General features: G+C 37.7%; 1 protein-coding gene across 2 annotated transcripts in view; it reads right to left on the reverse strand.

Annotated features, from left to right (window-relative positions):
• LOC108679557 (NF-kappa-B inhibitor cactus) overlaps nt 1-20,676 on the reverse strand; it is a 34,240-nt gene extending 13,564 nt beyond the window's left edge. The window contains exon 1 of one of the 2 annotated variants that reach the window (XM_018168200.2): nt 19,672-20,676. In XM_018168200.2, coding sequence (XP_018023689.1) covers nt 19,672-20,654 — 983 coding nt within the window. In that variant the 5' untranslated portion in view covers nt 20,655-20,676. Of the gene's footprint in view, nt 1-1,368; nt 2,541-19,671 lie in introns of those variants that run through there. The other variant, XM_018168201.2, reaches the window with a different exon arrangement.

The following is a 20,676-nucleotide window of genomic DNA, read 5'->3' on the forward strand; positions in this document are numbered from 1 at the left end:
CGTCATGATACGTCACATCATATCCTGATCTCCTTTAACAATTAGGCACAAGGATGAGAACGTTTAGCTGACTGAGCCTCAAGCAAGCATTGCAAGTAAATCTCCGAAAACAGAATCACATAAGTTTCATTATTTTATTTGTGACTGACATGTGCATGGGAGTGATACTGAATATCATTCAAGTTACCAGTTGAATCGATTCCGTCTGCACCAATACTGGTTGGCTAACGAATAGATTGTTTTATCTGAATAGCCTTGATCATGAATTAATTATACCTTTATCAAGACAAAAAGTTCACAGTTCAACTTTGCACTAGCATAAGTTCAATCAAATTAAGGTTTACCCAACACACTCTTCTAACGCCGTTTCGTCATCGAAGTAGAGAGCAACTGACACGTTAATCGTCGCAAAGCACTGAAAATAAAATGACGGCTTGTGCTTAGTCAGGTTAGTAGGAAAACTACTGAACGGAGAACCCGTTTGAGTCACTCCAACAGGATATATTACTAACAAAATTACACGCTTTAGAAAGATATCCCGGGCCAATACTTCGTAAATCCTTAAGCATGAGCTTCCAATGACGTCCCATGTTTCTACTAGTATAAAGTTACAACAAAATACCACTCATCATTCTTGGAATTAATTATGCTGACTGTTGACGTAACTCGCTACCTCGACGCATGGAAGCCAGGCGACATTTTGAATCTTGGAATTCGACTTAACACGTAATTAAACACTCAAACACACTTCAACCAAATCATTTATAGGCATTTATACTAGTATATTAATATTTTATTATGTAAGAAGTAAGTCGTCGGAAAAATCTGTAACCTAAAAAAGACGATGTTAAATCTCAAATGGAAGCGCTCTGGGGAAAACCTGCTATTTACAAGTTACGGAAAACCCATAAACCTTTCACTTGACGCGACCGTAGAGAGAAAGAGAGCTGAGTCCAAGATGTAGTAGCGTCAACAGGTCATGCACGGAACAGTTACGAAACATAGGAATGTTAACAGTACTGCAGTAGAATTATAACATAGCTGAAGAAAAAACGGTGAGCCGGATGAGAATACTAAGAAAATAGGAAGACGGTTCACTTGAAGAACAACGAAATTTTGGAAAATTTTCCACTTATGTTGGGGTACAACGACTGACAATGTACGGTAGCACCATTCCAAGCCAAACCACGTAAGATAGTCGTCACACTTTCCTCATTCAACGAACAAAAATTTTGCGGGAGGTGATTGCAGGTGATTAGCAATGAGCCATTAAAGCCTTCAGCTCGATTTGAATATAATAACTTATAAGTTGTTTGCTCACTCAATGACACAAACAAGTTTAAAATTCATCTTTCAGATTCAACTTACGTGTCTCCATCTTTATCCGGACTGAAAACTTCTCGTAAAAGGGTGACGTGACTGCGAGAAATTTCCAGATTGCAGCCAGCATCTCTTCTGCTGTGGCTATCTTCTGAAATCCTCGAATTTGAAGGATCGTCACTTGTGTTGTTCTCGACTGAATCTTCGTAGTTTTGTGTGCTCGAGCGCAATTGCAACGAATTCATCTGATCGGAAATATCGATACCAGAATCAAGGCAGCCGGAGGATGTAATAGCAGAGGAAGATAGTTGGGAGTCAAGATGGTGACCTCCGTGAGAAGCATCGTTAGAACTTCCAGACAGAGTCCGTGATAGAAGAGTCTGGCTCGGCTGATTGTTTGTGCTCAAGTTGTAGTCTTCAACACTACTACTCGATACCAGATTCGATCCCGACAGAAAACCAGAGTCGGAATGTGAATCGTAGACAGATTTATAATTGTCTCCTCCTGGACTGAGAGAGCCCCCCTCGTCGTTTGATCTCTTCGAATGGCCTTCAGGCCTGGTCACGCCGCCTGTTTGCCACATAATTCTAATTTTACACAATGAAATCCTCTAACAAAACTACCAATGCACTGGGCGGTAATTTATCGATATTACTCCGGGAATAAAAAATGTTGCTGCCTGTATAACTTAACACTTGATATTTCAGCGAAAACCAGGAGAAAAATGATCACGGAACACTTAACACCATAATAGGGGATGCCACGCCAACCACACACGCATACATAGTCTGAAGCTAAGAGCCAGGAAATCGTCGACCACTCAGCTCCAAAAACAAGTAACCACTGAGCGCAAGATAGAGCTGCCGCTGCGCACAATATATGTACAGCATGGCTTCTCACACTGCCACTGATCGCTAGACGGGAAATTCCGAGCGTGGCACATGAACGCATGTAATAGTCATTTCGGAGTTTAAATGATCTGCTTGAGGTGTGATTTATCTCAGAAACTTATATCTCATAATGTTTACTATCATAGTTATGTTCGTCTTGGACTAATGAGCTTTCGCCTTGGATTATAACCGGTCGCAATATTGTTAATACGCATACTCGCACAAAAAATCATGCATATGTGGCATCTGTTGAAAAATCTTGAGGTAGGCCAAATCCTAATGTTTATCGCATTTTATAAAAAGTTCTTAGATTCAGTTACCGCGAATTTCTGGAAAATCCGTTGGTAATTTGATGGCACCCTACATGCTAAATTGAATAATTTAGAATAATTTAAGCTAGCAATTGTTCGAATTTGAAAAATTTAGACGCGACACAAATTCGATACGGCCTTGAGGAAAAATTCACTGAAAATTTCCGTCTAAAATTTCACAATAAAATGTGTTTCAAACAAGAAAAGTGTACTCGTCGGGAAGTATTCACAAGTCCCTCGATTGAACCTAAAAATTGATTAGTAGGGATTGAGTATTCTCCAGATTTATTAATGAAGGAGGTAAGAGACGACGAGTCCCCATCTCAGAACATAGACGAAAACAAATCATCAGTACAACATTGATTTCTACTCAAGTAAAACATTAAGATTTAATGTAGACAAAATTTGGCGACTCTGACATGGTGCAACTAAAAAACTTAGGTGATGGTTAATCATAAGGGGAATTGGTGTGGTCGAAACACATTATTATTGTTGTGAATGACGTTAAACTTTACATTAAAATCTTTAATTTGGAAACGAAATATTGTTATATAAATGAAACCCTAATAATGAAGTTTAAACCTAACAAAGCCTTCACGTCTTAATATATTTACGATTTCTAGCCATAATATTTTTTCTAATAACGGAAATGACTTCAATTTCAAGTATCAGTATTCACGTTCAGGTCATGACTTCCCACTTGAAAATGACCAGAAATGGAGTCCTCTGTACGTTCAAGGTTCCAGGCTTACTGAATAAACACATTCAATCAGTAAGAGTTTTTGTCCTTGGAGTCTTGCCGTCTTGGAGTTAGATTTTCTAAGCGCGACGACGCTTGAGCCGAGCATTCTACCTGCTTGCATGTTTTCTTTCGAGCTGCTCGGGCCTTATGAACTCTGCATTCGATAGAATACGAAAGTACGGTTTTGAGGGTTTGTTGCTTACATAACAAGCGAAAATCTTAAAAAACTCGACGAATTTTTCTTGTTTGTCCTCAGTTAAAAACTAGATTTAAATATTTAGGAATTAATTGAAAACCTATGCCAATGGAAGTACAATATACACAAGTTTGGGAAGATGCTTTTGTGATCAAGTTTACGTTTTCACTGATTTCTTTCTGGTTCATGAAACCTTACATTAACGAGTCAAGCATAAATGCTGAGATACGAATGTTGTAATGTTGTATAAATAAAACAGTATCGAACACTGTTCAAGGAAATTTGAAATTTCAATTGCGACTGAAATTAAGTCTGCAGACTTTTTCATAGCGTGTTTGTTGGGCGAGTCTTCCCAAACAAACTAAATGTTCACACTCAGCGCACGAGTTAGCGTTCAATGTCGAAGTCTACAGCGGTTGTCGTCAGCGGTACGCGCGCCGGCTACATACAGGCTCGGCCTGTAGCCTCGTCGGTGCTGCGCGATCTAGACCAGGAAAATTTGCTCTCTCCAGGATTTCCCAAGACGAGTTCAACTAGAATCGGTCGAAATATTCTGAACCGAGATAATAAAAGCGGTATCACTCCAGAGCCTAAAATTGCTTATACTTCGCTCGAGTTGATCCCAATGAAGCTAAATGCTTTTCGGAAAGAGGCTTCAAGAGACACTCGTGTTAGCGCCTTCTAATCTCTAAGCTACTATGTAACATAGATTTTCAAGTCTTCGCATAGATTTAAAATAATTTGAATGCTTCGAATTATGTGGACTTTTGTTAAATCATTTGACGGACTCAATGAATGAGGCATTACATTTAAATACATTATCGAGATGATTTAAATCCAGTCCCAGCTTTTAGGCAAATATTTATGAAGAAAATTTAAATCACTTTAGAAACAAATGATGTATATATTATAGCTTACTGATTTTGGACCTTTACCATTAATCAATATTTAAATTGGAAACGTATGCTTGAGAGAAATAGACCGATAAATTCTGAAAAAAACCAACGTGCGCGTATTTCGCGCCACATAAAAAGTAATGCCCCACGATCATTATCATAACCGTTTTTTACCATGCCCAATTGCCCATGCTATAGATCACATAGTTTGACTCAGATCCATGCACCTAGAAATATTTCCGCGATCTATTGTGTGGTAATTGCAGATGCCTTGAACCCTCTGTCACTTATTGTTAAAAATAATATTACGAATCGCTTCTCCAAGTTAAATCTTTTGACAGCCCAGAAGCGGTTTTACCAGTTCAAATAAATCTAATTGTAGCGAAGGCTCGCTGCCCCGAACTCAAAAAATGGACTGTATAGTTAAAAAAACATCCTCCTTTTTGTGGCAGGATTGGCAAAATAAATTCGATTAATAAATAATAATCAAAATAAATTCGAAATAAATGTGCCGCCACTAAAGAATTTCCTCATTTATAGAGAAGTTGACTCTTTCTTTGGTGGTGACTAATAAAGTAAGGTAAGGTGAGTTAGTCAACCTAAAACATTCTTTCTTCAGTAAAAATTTGAATCTATAAAAAAGATGTATAATCTATGAAGGATTTTATAGAGCAGTGGTTCAGAATTAGTTTTTCAGAGGGAATAGAAGATTCAAAATTTATAAAAACCTGAATAATGGGAAAGAATACTGCACCTGTCGTTAGTGATCATTTTGAATCAGTCTAAATATATTACTTTGAAAATAAATTCATAATAATTTTGTAAGTAACAACAGGTAAGCAGTAGGAGTTTCCATCATAATTAAGCGGCGAGCAAAACTTCTCATCTAGAACATTTAAGAACTGAATGAGCGTTATTAGATTTATAAAATTGTTTACATTGAAGATTGTAGAGTCTCTAGATTTTAACTCGCTGAAGAGTAATCTATAGGTATTACGGATTCGACACTTCCCACACCAACGAATGGCTATTTTGAATATTCAACCAAATTATACGAGATATTTGAACAATGTCTGTATGCAGTGGAATATATGAGACCTCGTACTGCATTATTACCGCCTTTGATCGCCGGTATCGACGTGCATAATTAGTACTTGTTGCCTGTATCAGCTGGGACTCCCAGGAACGGTCACGTACTCATTACTTGCTGCTGGGAACATGCGATAAGAAATGCTGCGGCGAATGTATAGTGCAATTATCATATATTTGGGAAGGCAGGTACGAATTTCCTATTGAGGGCAGACTGCAAATTAATCTCGCTCATAAATTATATAAATTAATATGTTTTGACCAGGATCAAGCTATACGAACATTCGATACAAAACTTACAGAGTGAAATTCACAGAGTGATAAATTTCACTGAAAATTAGGATTGACTGCTTTGAGCGCTCCCTCGCATGCAGTTAAAATCTAGCAAATCCAATTGCACTCTCTTCTGAATTTGACGCTATAAATCAAGCAGAATAATTATGATTTATTAATAATCAAATGTCCTAACTCTGTGCATGCGCTGCCAGTATGAAATTCTTTACAAAGAAGCTATTCTTATTTGACCAGAAAATGTGTGGAAATGTTATGAACAATATTCATATTTTGAGCTTGTTAATAAATAATTTCGCCTAATTGAAAGAGGAAATCCCGGTTAATTTTTGATATAAAAATGAGATGTCAATCTTGTAATGAGCTTATCAATGCACTTTTCTAGAGGTGCGAAGGTGCAACAAAGCTATTGATAAGCATTTGAGACATCATTTGAGCGACACGGTTCTTCAATAACGATCGATCATTTATAATTAAGCGTCATTTTATCATTTATCATTTATCCGAGTAACTCTATTTTTAATAGATCCGTACTTTCACCTTGCATGCGACCTGCGGTCATCAAAAAAAAAAAAAACTATCGAGAATGGTCCGGATTTTCCACGGCGTTGCTTGAGAACTCGGCGCTCGAAACAGGAATTAAGAAAGATCACGGAAATACCGGTCAGGAAATGACTACAGCTTATGCTTGGTGATGATGAGCTGCCTACAGATTGGGGGTTCTGCGTCATGAACTTACAATTAAGGCAATAATAAGCAAGCCCATTAAGGCAATACTGTCCTAACACGACAAAGTATACAGTCTGTACGCCATGACAAAACATACTCAGGACGCACTTACTGTATATGACTTTAAGAATAACCTATTTTGCATGAATGGGTTCTGTTTTGACAAACTATCAAAGCTATATAGACAAGTCTTCGTTAGCTACGACTGTTTATTATACTCTCACGCACACGACTACGAATTTCTTCATGTTCGGTTCTGTTCAGACCAATTTACAAGTCACTCACACAACCAAAAATGACACGAATTGATTCATGTGCAGGAAATAACAGGGAGTCGTTATTATGAAGAGTCAGTTGTTGTGTTAATAGAACTTAATTTAACCAAAACACTGATGTAAGTTACCAGAGCTCTAGAACGCTAAAATTAACTCTATTATGAGGAGTTAAATTTAGATATTTTTTCGCAATTGTTCACTTCCAACAAATCTTTAAGCTACAATTTTGGATGCAGAATCTACTAACATTTTCGCCAGTCCAAATATAATGCTACCTGGTAACAGCACAATTAATCTGAGGATTTCTTCACACAATTCTTCACTAAACCTTCGTAAAATAAGTAATTTATTATAAATAAGGCAAAAAAACTCACGCGATCATTGCCAGGATAGGAAAATCCTTCTCGGCGACACTAAAGCGTCCTAAAAGACGAGGCGAGCGAAGAGAAACCAAGATTTTCTTCATGATGTTGCACTTTTTGTTCACACAAAACTGAAAATTTTTCATTTCTTCGTGCGCGTGTGGAGACATGTTAGTAAAAGTACAATAAAAGATGTGTGCATCAAAATTATGCTAACTCTGCAAATAAATTAGTGATCGATGAAGGTATATTGTTTTTAAAATTCTAGACAATAACATTAAATTTACAGTTTACAATAATGTAATTTGATTTGAACATGGGTTTCCAGGTTGATAATGCAGTAACCTATAGCAGTAAAAAAATCTCTTTGATATTCAAAGGGGATCATCTCAGGCATATTAAGTACAACACGGCACACAAGAACTTGAAATAGCAATGGAACTTGAATTAGCCATGATCGTATTTCCAACCCAGCAACATCGTTGCCAAGCACCACAAGCACGAAGTGTGGCAACGAATTTGATTGTGAAATTTTGGCTTGCACCGCGAACGAATCGGATTATTCATAAACGGTCATCTGTCCATACCAAATATTAACTCATCAATTATGTATAACTGTGTGGATATCGACAAAAAGCACGAAGTACTAATTTAATTCCTAATTACTTGAACGCGGAAGACGTACAGCAGTCGTGTGCTGGAACGAAGAGCACAACCACGACTGCGTTGAGTCCAAGCCTCCCAGCTTTATCGAGCTCCCGCTTCTCTTCTAACCAAGGAAATACCGAGGCCTTATCGACGCCGCATACACCGATATAATAGCAGCCATGAACACGCAAATTAGAAGCTCGATGAAACATTATCCCCGTAGGTTTGAACTTTGCTAGCAATAATCAAAGAATGAATTATTAAATTTTTATAACCAAGCCTGGTCGCTAAAGCTTATTGCGAATACAGTTCAAAAAGAAAGTGTTGAGACAGGGAAATTTTTTTGAGTGATTTATGATTATTCTTTGGAGGAGCAACTGTTTTCAGAATGGGCTTTCTTAAACCATCAAATCTTAGCCCACCTATAAAAATTTACCTTATAAGGGTCGCATAGCACCTTGGTCAATTAAACTTTTTAATGAAATCGATAGCTCTACGAAAAAGTTACTCTAGTCATGGCGCACACGGAATCATGGAGCATTGAATGTCGAATAGGTGCCACATTATCCAATCGTGGAAGACTTCTCAGCATTTAAACTCTGTTAGGTAAAAATTCCTTCGTTGGAGTCGAGTGAAGGGACGCTCGTAACAAGTGCCCGCGGCGAGAGGGCGGCTGGTACGGGCATAATTGGACCGCCTTCCTTTCTCTGGGGAAAACCGAAGTCCTTGAAGCGGTAGGAGCAGCTTGGCGATGACCACAGAGTGGTGAGGGAGGGTGGGTGACGGTGTTATGTTATTTGGGTGAGAGATCAGAGTGATGGTGGCTGTAGAACTGGCGTGATGAGATGCGAGGCATGAGCATGGCTAGTAATTGGGTGAAATGCAAGGCTTAAAACCACTTGGGACATTAACAGCAGTGTGCACTCGAAGAGCTAGAAGAAGAAAGTAATTTATAATTTGATAACTTAGTCGTTTGAAATTAAAAGGAATGAAAAAATTGATCGCCCGTGTCAGGGGTGTATTGTCTGATAAGAAAAATATCTCACAGCACCGTATATCCACAATGTGAGAAAGATGAGTTTAGTTTAATTACTGCGATGTCACACGCTCTGCATGAGGTGGCTGCACGACAGTCAGCTGATAATGTGCGCGTGTCAACCTTCTCTTTGTTACACATCGATTATCGGTATCGCGTAATAACCAAGAAACTATTGAAACAAGCTCGGGGTAAACCGCATTCGAAGTTCTTTCGAAATTTATATAAAAAAATTATCTAAGATTTTTCAAAAAGATCCTAAAAACTTCAGTGGCAAGGCATTCGCATAACTGCACACAAAAGAGACGCTAGTTTTAAATCGTATCAATCATACCTGAATTTTTTGGATGATGAAATTCACGTGAGGATAAATGCACACGTGTATTCATTCTCCACACAACATCACGACCGACTTTCAACCACGTATTAATCAGGCAAATGAACATCAATCACATATAACTTGACACTTGATTTAAAATATCACTTTAGACAACATCGAATTTTCAGTTAACAAATTATTTGAAATAGATCTAAAGTGCGTTACGTGGGTTCACTCTCGCGCTAATGATGTTATGCTTATGTTGATTAAACAATTAACAACATAACATTTCAATGTTGGCTGTGAACGATCAGCAACTATATAGGGGTAATTATAAAATCAGATCGATCAGTGTCTGGCCCAGCTTACATTCAATGCATATAGTAATAACTATAGTCAGTCTTATATTGTATATGTACGATCAAGAGATCATCGTTCATAGATAGTCTCAGTAGAGTTTATACAGCTGCGTATCCTGGTATTATATTTCTCGGTATCAGTGTAAGTCATGTAGGAGTTAGACTGTTAGATAATCGCCGTCAAGTACTCTTAACGTACGTATCGTTATCTCATATCGAACACCGCACATGAGCTCGAGTACCCGAAAGCTGCCTGGGCATACGGCAGTGCAAGTGCCTCTACATGCGAGGAATTCACTGGGCAAACTCTACAAGGGACAAACTTATACGTATATGTGATTTCAATGCTACAGGCCTAGGATGAAAAGAGCTGAAGCTTAGTTCAAGTGTTAAAGTAGAAATAAACCTATAGAGCAAGTAGAACCATTTCTGCCCTCCACTAAAATAATTGGGGTATTGTTGGCATTAATTGATGGCAACTTATAAATTTTGGAAATGTTCATTGCCCTGTTGTCGATTATTCTTTCTACTAATTTTAGAAACTCGATCATGCGAAGGAAACGATTTGCAAATGAGCAGACAATTATACATGTGATAGGGCCTGCACCAAGCCTGTCAACGTGCTTGAACACAGGTTACACATGCGGTACAATTTATTATCCTGTAAATATTTGCTCAAAAGGCTGGACTAAATCGTGCTGTAAATATTACGGGCAAATTTGTGTATTGAACATTAGTCAACTTCTCTGTAAAGAAACTGTCAGCAGGTCGCGGGACGTTCAAACAAACTACAAAAAAAATTATTGTTCTGGCTGCCCGCGTAAAATGCGTCGGTAACCCCTGAATAATAAATAATCAAAGATTATTTGCACAATAAAAAGTTGTACACATGTGACCAAATCTTGTTAGCGAGCGAAAGGGTCGACTCTCACCCACGCACGCAGCGCTCGGAGACCTCGGCCCTGGTCGCATCAGCGGCAGTGACGCGGCAAGGCCATCGAGTGCGCGCGGCGGCCGTCATGGCGGGGGACACATGGCGCAGGAAGGGCGGGTCGCAATCACAGCTACAACGCAAGCCTCGCAACAAAGATGGTTTAGAGCTGGTCTCAGTTGCCGAGCTTAGTTACGGCTTCAATGAGCTTTCTCCCACGAGGTAAATCCCGAAGGCTACGAGAGATTGTTCACTGTTTGGTTGATTGATGGGATTTGGAATGCTTCTGCACTGCACAGTTTGAGCTCCGTCGTTTGTAGGGGACAAAACCAAGCACCAAGCTAGAAAGTTGACATAAATATAAGGGTGCAACACATGCATTCAAAGTCTAGAAAACTTTGAATATGATCCAAATGTATGAACATTTAACAAATAAATGAGCTATGTGCACTGTTTGTTATCAGGTCTTAAATCATTATAACTGTCATTATTAGTGAGCATTACTCATTAGCCAAGTTTGTGATTGGGTTCGAGTTACTTTAGCGTTTTAGTAAGAAACTAGTATTGATGAAACTAGTTTCGGGTGTAGATTTAGTCTTTCAGGCAATTCGAGTATAAAGGCACAGAAACATTGTTATACATTCCCGAACCAATCATATGTATCCAGAATTGAATGCTGACCAAGTCAGCGTACATTACAGGCGGGTGCGTGTGATTTAGGTGATTATCCTACACGTGTAATCGATTTAGGGCGTCAGGTTCTGTACACCCGAATGGCCTCAAATGTCGAGCATGTATTTCATACTAGCATTAGGAGATATTCCTTTTGCGAATTTACTGAAGAAACTAAAAAGAGGAGGAGAGTGAAATTCGAAATTAACTAACAACATTTTTTAACTTCGGGCCCATAATAACGTAAATGAAATGACTAAACCATAAACTGAATAAAAGGAGAAATGTTTGACATTAAAGAAACGAACGAGAATTCAGACGTACAGTTACTGGCACAGGCTCAGATTTGATGTACTAGTATGTCTGCAGCCAGAAGCGGCATATACATATTGTATATTATTTTACGATAACGTCCCGGCTAGATATTATACGGATGTGTTACGTTCAAGTGGCGACGAGGAAACAATTTGGTGCATGCAACAGCAAACATACAAACCAGCTAGAGCTCAAGGCTGCGTTGACCCCGTTGCCAACACTGCGATAATCCTGGAAATAGTATCCGAAAAAGATCCAAGCATCTTTACTGATGCTACAAAAATGGACACAAATAATTAAATAATAAAAATAAAACCTTAAAACGAAACAACGAAAAAATGGTGCATGCAAGAACGTTTCGTAGAACCTGGCTGGCGTAGAGCGGGATTAACATTCGACAACAACATCGGAATAACAGAGTCAACAATGGCGGAAGTGAACGGTGCCGACTATCTGAAAGTGGACGCTGGAGATTCCGACCATGAACCGATGGATATTTCAACGCAACCTGGGAAAACCCAGCCAACGAGTGTCGATGGTGCCGTGCTGTTTATTGCTGCAACGGTATCTCAGAATATTGCTTATAAAAATCATGAGATATTAGAGGTCGTTCTAAATTTAAGAAACATGAGTGTTTTATACTAAGTGTGATAGTGTGGATGTGAGTCGTCGTCATATTTACTTCATTCAATACGAAGATGAGCTATTGAACTAATACTAGGACCAGAGCTGGGCAGCGCTACTTATGTTTTGCTATTGGATTTACTCATAAACATTTAATGATAATAAAATATTTTCAAAACTTATCAATGCAACTTTATTGCAATTAACCTAACCGAACCAGTACGGGTTAGATACAGTAAATAAAAGTTACTGCTATTTTTATGTTTTAACTTCCCTACATGGATGTCTACTTTAATCTACCAATCTCAAAAATTATAGACATATACTATAAAAAATCACTCCTTTATTTGTATATATATATGTGGATTATTTTTGAGATTTGTAGATTAAAGTAGACATCCATGTAGGGAAGGTGGAACATAAAAATAACTGTGTAAAAGTAACTGTAAGCAAACTGAAACATGAAAAAATACCTGTAAGTGGTAACTGGTAACAACTTAACAAGTAACAACTAACATGTTGACACTAGTAACAGGCTGAGGTTGACAACATTTCACCGAAATCTTTCGTACAGTTTTATTCTGTAATTTATATTATGTATGAATCATGCTGGTTTTTAAATAATATATAATACTATTAAGTAAAATCTAAAGGCTTTATCTATAAATGTAGCAGTAGCGCTGTAGCGGCAAAACCTCGTATCGCTACTTAAAAATGTAGCGCCGCTACCGCTACTGAAAATGTAGCGGCCTGCTAGCGGCCGCTACATATGTAGCGCGCTACTGCGCGCGCCACCTCTGACTAGTACGCCCTATTATGCAACCCGTACGAAAAAGATTTCAGCATTTGATAAATGAGTGATTAATTAATAAAAATGTCGTAGAAAATCAACAGGAGAAATGACAGGCTGAATTCATAGGAAAGGAGTTGAGGGTATAGTAGAAGTGAGACAACAGCCACCGACTGAACGAGCTTCAGTTAAACACCTAAATCAAGTACGTAACAAAACGTTTATACATCAAAGTTTATACTCATGTCAAATGTCCTAAAGATGTTTTACTCACCATCATATTGCCTAATATATATAAAACCCAACTGCGTTTTCACTTGACTATATTCGACGGTCAAAAATAACTTGTGCTGCAATTGCTCGTATAAGCATTTTAAACTAGCTAGGCTATGCCAAGTTCTAATAAAATGCAAATAAGTGAAAAGAAGGGAAACTCGTAAAAAATTAAAAAGACATACGGATGCTGACTCACAGGTGCTGACACAGTTGATCTATTTACTCGTCTTCTTCAAGAATTTGTATGATTTTGTAGCCATATTGAACAGTAATGCCTCGGTAACAAGCTCTACGGACAATCGATGCATGCATGCATTAATTCAGGACCTGAGCTTCACAGTCTTCAGAAGATTTAAGATGCATAACTTCAATGGCAGGAAATAAGACGCACTACGAGTAATTTAACTGATCTTCGTACTTATTACATTTGTAGAAATGTATTCGTTTAATTGAACTGTTGGTAAACCTGTTTTCTTGTTTAAAAACCTAGGCGATTTAGACTTATTGCTCACTCACTTATTGCATCCAGTCACTGATCATTACGATGTGTTTAAATTTTGTCATAATAAATAATTCAATACCTGAAGGGTGATATACATCTTTAATTAGAAACATTTATACAAAAATTCAAGTGCACATTTTGTTCACATCTAATCTTGTTTCTCCAATCATTCAAATTATTCAATAAAGACGGTGGTGTTGTAAAGTACTCAGTTAGATTTAGTAAACATTCATCAAACTTCGGCAATACAAAAGATAAGTATCATTTGGCCATTATTGCACGCGAAAACTTCGGCAACACATAAGATAAGTTATCATTTGGCCGTTATTGCACGAGAAAACTTCTCCAACTATAATCTAATGCTATTTTCATACTATTTTATACTACACATAGGCGAACCCACAGCAATTACCTCCCTTTAATTGGCCAAACATTTCCATTTCACCTTCAACGCAGCAGCAAAAAACTGATCGGGAACTAGAGCGGTGGCTTCGAGATGAGCGGGGAAGTACGTCTTGTTTCGGCAGATAATTTTTCAAGTATGGGCGGCATAAAAACTAAGCGCATTCCGCACCAAGGATTCGCGCAAGTAGAATATTCTACCGAAACAACTATAAGAATATGCCTGGAAGAATTAGGGAATTTTAAAATTCTTCTTGTGATATAACGATATCGGATAACATATGTATATACACTAGGTAGATAGCTTAATGCTTCGACGCGAAAATAACAACAACATCGCAAGATAATCCCTCACTACTGAATTTTTCGTTTATATTTTTCTAGTTGTAATGAGTTTAATGTTTGAGCACAATGCCATTTTTAAAATCGTTCGGTATATTCAAATATCTTGAGAAGCATGCGGGCTCTCAAACGGCTTTAAAAGAAATATACGAATTACGATCCGTCTTTTCATAAGCAATTGATCACATGTTATTATAAAAATATTTTCTCGTAAATTAAAATTCTGTCAATTGTTCCTCTCTTGCACGGTCATTTTGAAAATTCATCTCATAAATTCACTAGCGATGACCAAAATATTGAAAAACTTTTCTGATTATGGCAACTTTTTTGATAAAATTTGAAGCCCACCTGCTTGAGAATCTAAAATAATTGGCGATTTTTAGTTGACAATATTCATGAGATCCAAAATAAAATATGACCGTTTCTCTTATTCAAAATAACCAGAATAGCCTCTTATAATTTTCGTCCTGAATTTGCTCAGTCAAAAAATGTGTGAAGAAAATTAAAGTTCACAACGGGTTCTCGCGCAAAATCGTGATGAGAATAGTTATATCATTGTCGACCCTTGCAATGGAAAGCATACAAAATAAAAAACTATTTAAACTCGAAAATCACTACCATGAGCAAGGCTTGGATACTTCACGCTTTTCGTTCGATAATCTAAATAATAATAATTGACAGTTTCTTTACGCGCGTGAAACACGCCATACTCATTATAGTGTACATGCTTTAGTTATATGTGTCATATATCGTCCAGAAACAGGATATAAACAACAAATCTAATTTTATGGTATTATTAACTGCACTTTTTCTACTTTCCTAACGATTCTAGGTTATCTCTGTAGAATATTAGGGATAATTTTAAACACTGAAAAATATCCTAAGTTAGCCATGAAAGTAATCATTTTCTTCTGCATCACGAGCCCAAACTAAAATTTTATTCAGCCGTCGTTCAATTAACTCTTGGAAAAAACCCAACGCAAAGAAAAAATAATAATGGAAGCAAAAAATACATGAATATAGTCGAAATATTAGCTGCATGTTCAACATCAGAAGCAATTTTCATGACCGATAAACAGTCGTCGATGTTTTTTATGGATCCACTAATGAACTTTTTACCATCCATGTGTTATTTCTGAAGTGAATAATAATAATAATGTAATAATGATGTAATAATGATAATAATAATATAAATTAAGAAAATAATAATAATAATAGGAATAATGCTATGAATAACAAGTACAACAATAATAATTTGAACTGCAATTACTTGATTGAAGAATCACAGGCCCTGAAGGATCGGAATTTTTGTCCGTCAGTTGACATAATAATTGATATAGACTTGCCAGACATATTGTCTACATCGGTCTATAAAAGTTATTGAGAATTATGTGATAAGCTAAAATATTATTGAGGATATGCTAGGCCTTAGGCCTTCTATCTGGAATAATTTTACTGCACAAATCCAAGGGAGTTCTTGCAGGGAGTTCTTAACTATCGAAAATTATCTGACTAACATCAAGAACTTGCTTAAAAAAGTTGATCGCATTTTTGAACTTAGAAATATCTAAAAAAAATTAAATGAATACTAATACACGTGTTATCACTGACATGAGTTATCTTCAAGCGTAGGGAAGGGCTCTCCAAGTAAATATTTTTGGTTCATGATTTTTGTTAACTCATGAAATGTAAGGCACGAGTGAACGAAGGACAAGCCTCTCTATTAATTGACTTTCAAGATCAGAATGCCAGGAAAGAAGCAATTCTGGTGGACAAAGGGGAATTTTATCCACCATCTATTTTTTAATTTACTATAAAAAGTTGTTCTAATTGAAAGAAACATTTTATGAAAAAAGTTTGGCTAAATTATAAATTAATTTAGCTGATTCTATTAACTTTGCAGTGTCTGCAAAACGGTCGATGCTTAATTTAATGCTCATTTATAAATTTGGTCCCATTACTGCTTCGATTTTTAGATGTTTCTACTGCTCATTCATCTTCACTTGATTAGCTCCTTTCGTCTTCCTACACTCTTGTATTTATACGCCCGACGATTCAAAATCAGCAGCATTTGAACAGCATGAATGGTGCGTGCAACACGCCAGCATTTGATCAGCATGAATGGTGCGTGCAACACACGAGCTGCTTTTGCTTTTATATTGCAAGCGCAACCAAAAATTGGGCTGAAAGCAGCAAATTTCTAGAAAAGAAATTATAAGAATTAATTATACTAAATCCATCAATTCGTGTTCAAGATTTAATCCCCATCAAACTTATAGAATTTATATTGATTAACAGTTCACTGGATCCATTGATGCAAATTCACATACATTATAGAATTTCATTTTGAATTGCTCTCACAAAGAACGTTATTTTTAAATAATTTCAAATTTAACATTATAAGCATGCATGCGAGCGAGTGAAAATGCACGATAAACACAGATATTGAAGATATCTTTTTATAGTAATAGAATTCACGTTAAAAACCGAAATTAATGTTCGCTCACGTGATATAATTGACTGCGGCACGAGAAGACAGAAAGTTCAATCCCACGACAAATTATAACGATTCTAAATATATTTGTATCCCTCAAGGCGTGTTCTCCACATTGTAGGCTCAGGTATCGAATAAACATACAAAGTTAAATAATAACTGATATATTAGGCGTCGATAATCACCCAACTTTCTGCCGAAGATAGTGCACACTTCCTTTTATTTCAAATATTTATGCTCCATAAGCACGTTTTTAGTAAATCTCACTAGCTACCTCAACGTCCATTTTCTTGCCGGTTGGTCTACTGAAATAGCCACTAACAATGAGTTTGTGAAATAAATGTTTGGTATTGAGGATCATAATATAATTAATTTTGCGCTAAATTGTTTTCTCCCATTGTAAAATCAACCATAGATTGAAAGCAAAATCTGACGCTGAAAAATTAATCATTTCATCCCAATTGCTTCTCGCAAAATGTTCCACAAAACGCTACTATATACTGTCATAAGCAATATCGGTCCGTTTTACGCGACATATGTGTTCATTTAAGGGGAAATAGAACGAAGCATTCAGGCAATAATATTATCCTTAAACTATATATCATCGCCACAGTAAATGAAAAGATATTTCACGAAGTTTAATTCTCAACCGTTATGGTCCGGATTGATATTAAACAGGAACAACTATGGCGAGCTAGAATCGGCGACAGGCCACATCAGGCCTATTCTTCAGCGCCGACATCACTATGAAAAATGATATAAACTCATGGCATTCACCGGTCATCACATTGATGATGGAAAATTCTTATTGACAATGCGGTCAACCAGCACCTGCGTGCTGTTGAATGCTCACCACGAGGCTGCTGAACGCTTTCAAGAACGAGGCTTCAAGAGAAACTTAGAGCTAAAACTCGATCGTCTAAATTGGGAAGTTCATATTTACAGCAGAATTCAAGCTAAAAGTGACTGCAAGCCAACGCGGTTTCGTCATTCATTATAATTAATGCCACTCGCTGCAGAAAAGGTACGAATAAAAAAGTTGTTTTTGCTTGAGTTCGTCTTCTTTTTCCTTAATTTATTGCCCCGTTTTTTTTTCCTGCAATCACAATGACTGGTCTATGACTGCAGTCAATAACTGTTCCTATAATTTCTGCAGCGTAAGGCATTGTGTATGACGAATGTTTTTTGACTTTCAGTGAATATAGCATGAATTCTTGCGCGAAATATGAACTTCTCAGTTTGGAATATCGAGCTTTAGCTTCAAGTTTCTTTTTCTGAAACGAATGGTTGATGAACGTTGGGCACTAAAGATATCTAAGTGGAACATAAAGATGAACGAATAGGCACGTATAGATGTCGTGCATTTGTGCGAAATTAAGGGTTGTCTGCACGAGGTATTCATATGTTAAGGGCCCGCAGGTCCAATTAATTACGTTACGACGCATGGGTGGCGACAATATTGAGTATAGCTAAAATGGTGTGAGGTAAGAAATAATGGAAAGAACAAATAAACAAGAGAGGAAAAGGACATGGGATGAAGGTGTGGAAGCATGAAAATAAAAGACAGGATACACTGAAATTGTACAATCAGAAGCCAAGACCTCGGCATTTGTGTGATGGTTGTAGCAGGCGGGATTGAATGTTTTGTGCGAAAGCAGGGAAGCTGCGCGTGGATGGACGTACAGGTATAAAAGGAAGTAGGAGCAGCGCTTTATTTGTGAAGTGGATGAGAAGAAGGCTATGGAGTACCTGATGGAGGAATGTGAAGCGTACGAGAGAGAACATGTTATGATGGAGATGGTTCTGAATGAGGGGAGGTAGTAGTGCACTGATGCAGGGTATGAGAAACAAGTAAGGTGTGGGAAGAGTGCAATGATCAATGGTTTGTGTGATGGAGCAACTGTGGCTAATATTGATAGTTTGACGAGATATTTTAGGATCGTGTGGAAGGTTGAGAGAGACGAGGATGTCAAGAGTGTGGTCCTTAAGAGCGGAGGCGTAAGGATTTTTTTAAGATATATATCGAAGCGTTTTGATTGTGATATACTTTCAGTCTTAGTCACGTTACTGACCGTCATAAAAATCTTCTCGCGCCCCAATTCCGACCCGATGCGTGTTTGAGTCACAGTCCATGAAAAGGAACTGCGGCGACAGCTGAAGGCGGAAAGTCTGACGCAACCTCATAGTCACATGCCTCTGAGTAGCTGCTAACCGGTTAGTAAATTCGCTGCAGGGTGTTACACGTGGCCTGTAAGAAAAACAGACGCAGTCTTCCGAGTCATTTTTATACGTTAGCATAATATCGATGGATTAAACGAAAGAATATAAGAAACTTGAATAGATTTTCAAGTTACATGCAAGGCAAGCACATCAAGCAGCGTATTTCCAAAGCCTCCCTTTAAACACGCACCAGCCAGATACACGTATATCCTGTCATACGCTAGAAATGTGCTGTAGTGAATTGCTTGGATGACTGGAGAGCTAATCATGCATGCTCGGGTCTCATTATCCGACCGATGGGAACACTTACAAAAAAGTTCCTGCCATTCCACTTGCTTGTTCTTTCTGCCATTAAAGTACAAATCTTTGGCAACTTTCAGTTCTTGGTTTTTGCTGGTATCGCTTTAACGCATTTGCCAAAGCTGTTGACACACACGTTTATTTCAGGAAGTATACATCGTCGAGTAAATGAATATGAGATTAATATATACAGTGGGGGAAATCGATAAGAAATGAGAACGATTAATGATTTATGTAAATAAAATGCATTATTTCATTAAGAATAACTTTCAGGTAAATGCTTTGTTATATGTATAAAATTATTAGTAGTGTTGAATTAGTTGACTGAGTTCGACTTACCTGACTCGTGTTCCATGCAGACATTCCAGCGTCAAGTGATGGTTTAAATCTTCGTGAGTTTGGCTTCTTCTCGCTTGTGTGGAGCACTTTGAAGGAAATTGAAAGAAATTAAAGTGTAAGGTTGGGGACACTTCTATAAACCGGTCTGTGACAGCTTGTTTTATGAAAACACTGTCATTTCTGTTCGCAATTTCACTTGTGATCACGATTTCTTCTTGAACTGAGGAAGTAGCTTGTTTTCGTGGGTCAGAAGAATTTGTCAGAAGTACATTGCATTTTTGAGAGTTACAATGCCCGCTGTCACTACCCAAGTCAGGAAACTGGTCCAATTGATGTGTGCGCGATTCAGCCATCTTATATGGAACATTACACCACACGCCCGAGTCTCGATTGACTTCCTGTTTGCGGGCAACACTCGCATAATCTGTTTTTTGACCTTCTTCCTTCCTTTTTTTGCATGGTTGTCCGTTGCAAGACACGTCCAGCGAATTCCTGAGTGCATTATCAGACGATGCGTCGATGCATCTTGAAGCATTCGTAATTTTAGAGTCCCCTACATATACGTCATTGCTGGTTTCCATATGTCGCGAACTCCGGAAATTCTCTTGGTAAAATACCAGCGGCTCGCTACAAGAGGCTTGTTTCCCAATATAATTCTCCCCATTGGCCAAAGGAAGATTCTGATCTACATTGTTCCAATGGTATTTCTCCAGCCACTTAATGCAACGTTCATCCCATTTATCGCCACAATCGTCGAGTCTGTTTTGGTCTTCTGCAGTCCTCGAGATTACCATGGCTTTGATAGTTTTTTGAGATGCTTCGTCGACTTGAATATTACTATTTTTCTTACCAGCACGCGATGCTGCGTAATGGCATAGCTTGGTGTTCCTGTCGGTCTGCAGCAAACGAAACACATTTGAGATGGGCTTAGGACTCTTGGAACCCATGCAATCTGTCGCAATGTTAATTAGCATTACGGACATTTATTCATTCATGAAAATATGA

Source organism: Hyalella azteca, unplaced genomic scaffold (assembly GCF_000764305.2).
Source record: "Hyalella azteca isolate HAZT.00-mixed unplaced genomic scaffold, Hazt_2.0.2 contig13926, whole genome shotgun sequence".
In the NCBI taxonomy this organism is placed as follows: domain Eukaryota; kingdom Metazoa; phylum Arthropoda; class Malacostraca; order Amphipoda; family Hyalellidae; genus Hyalella; species Hyalella azteca.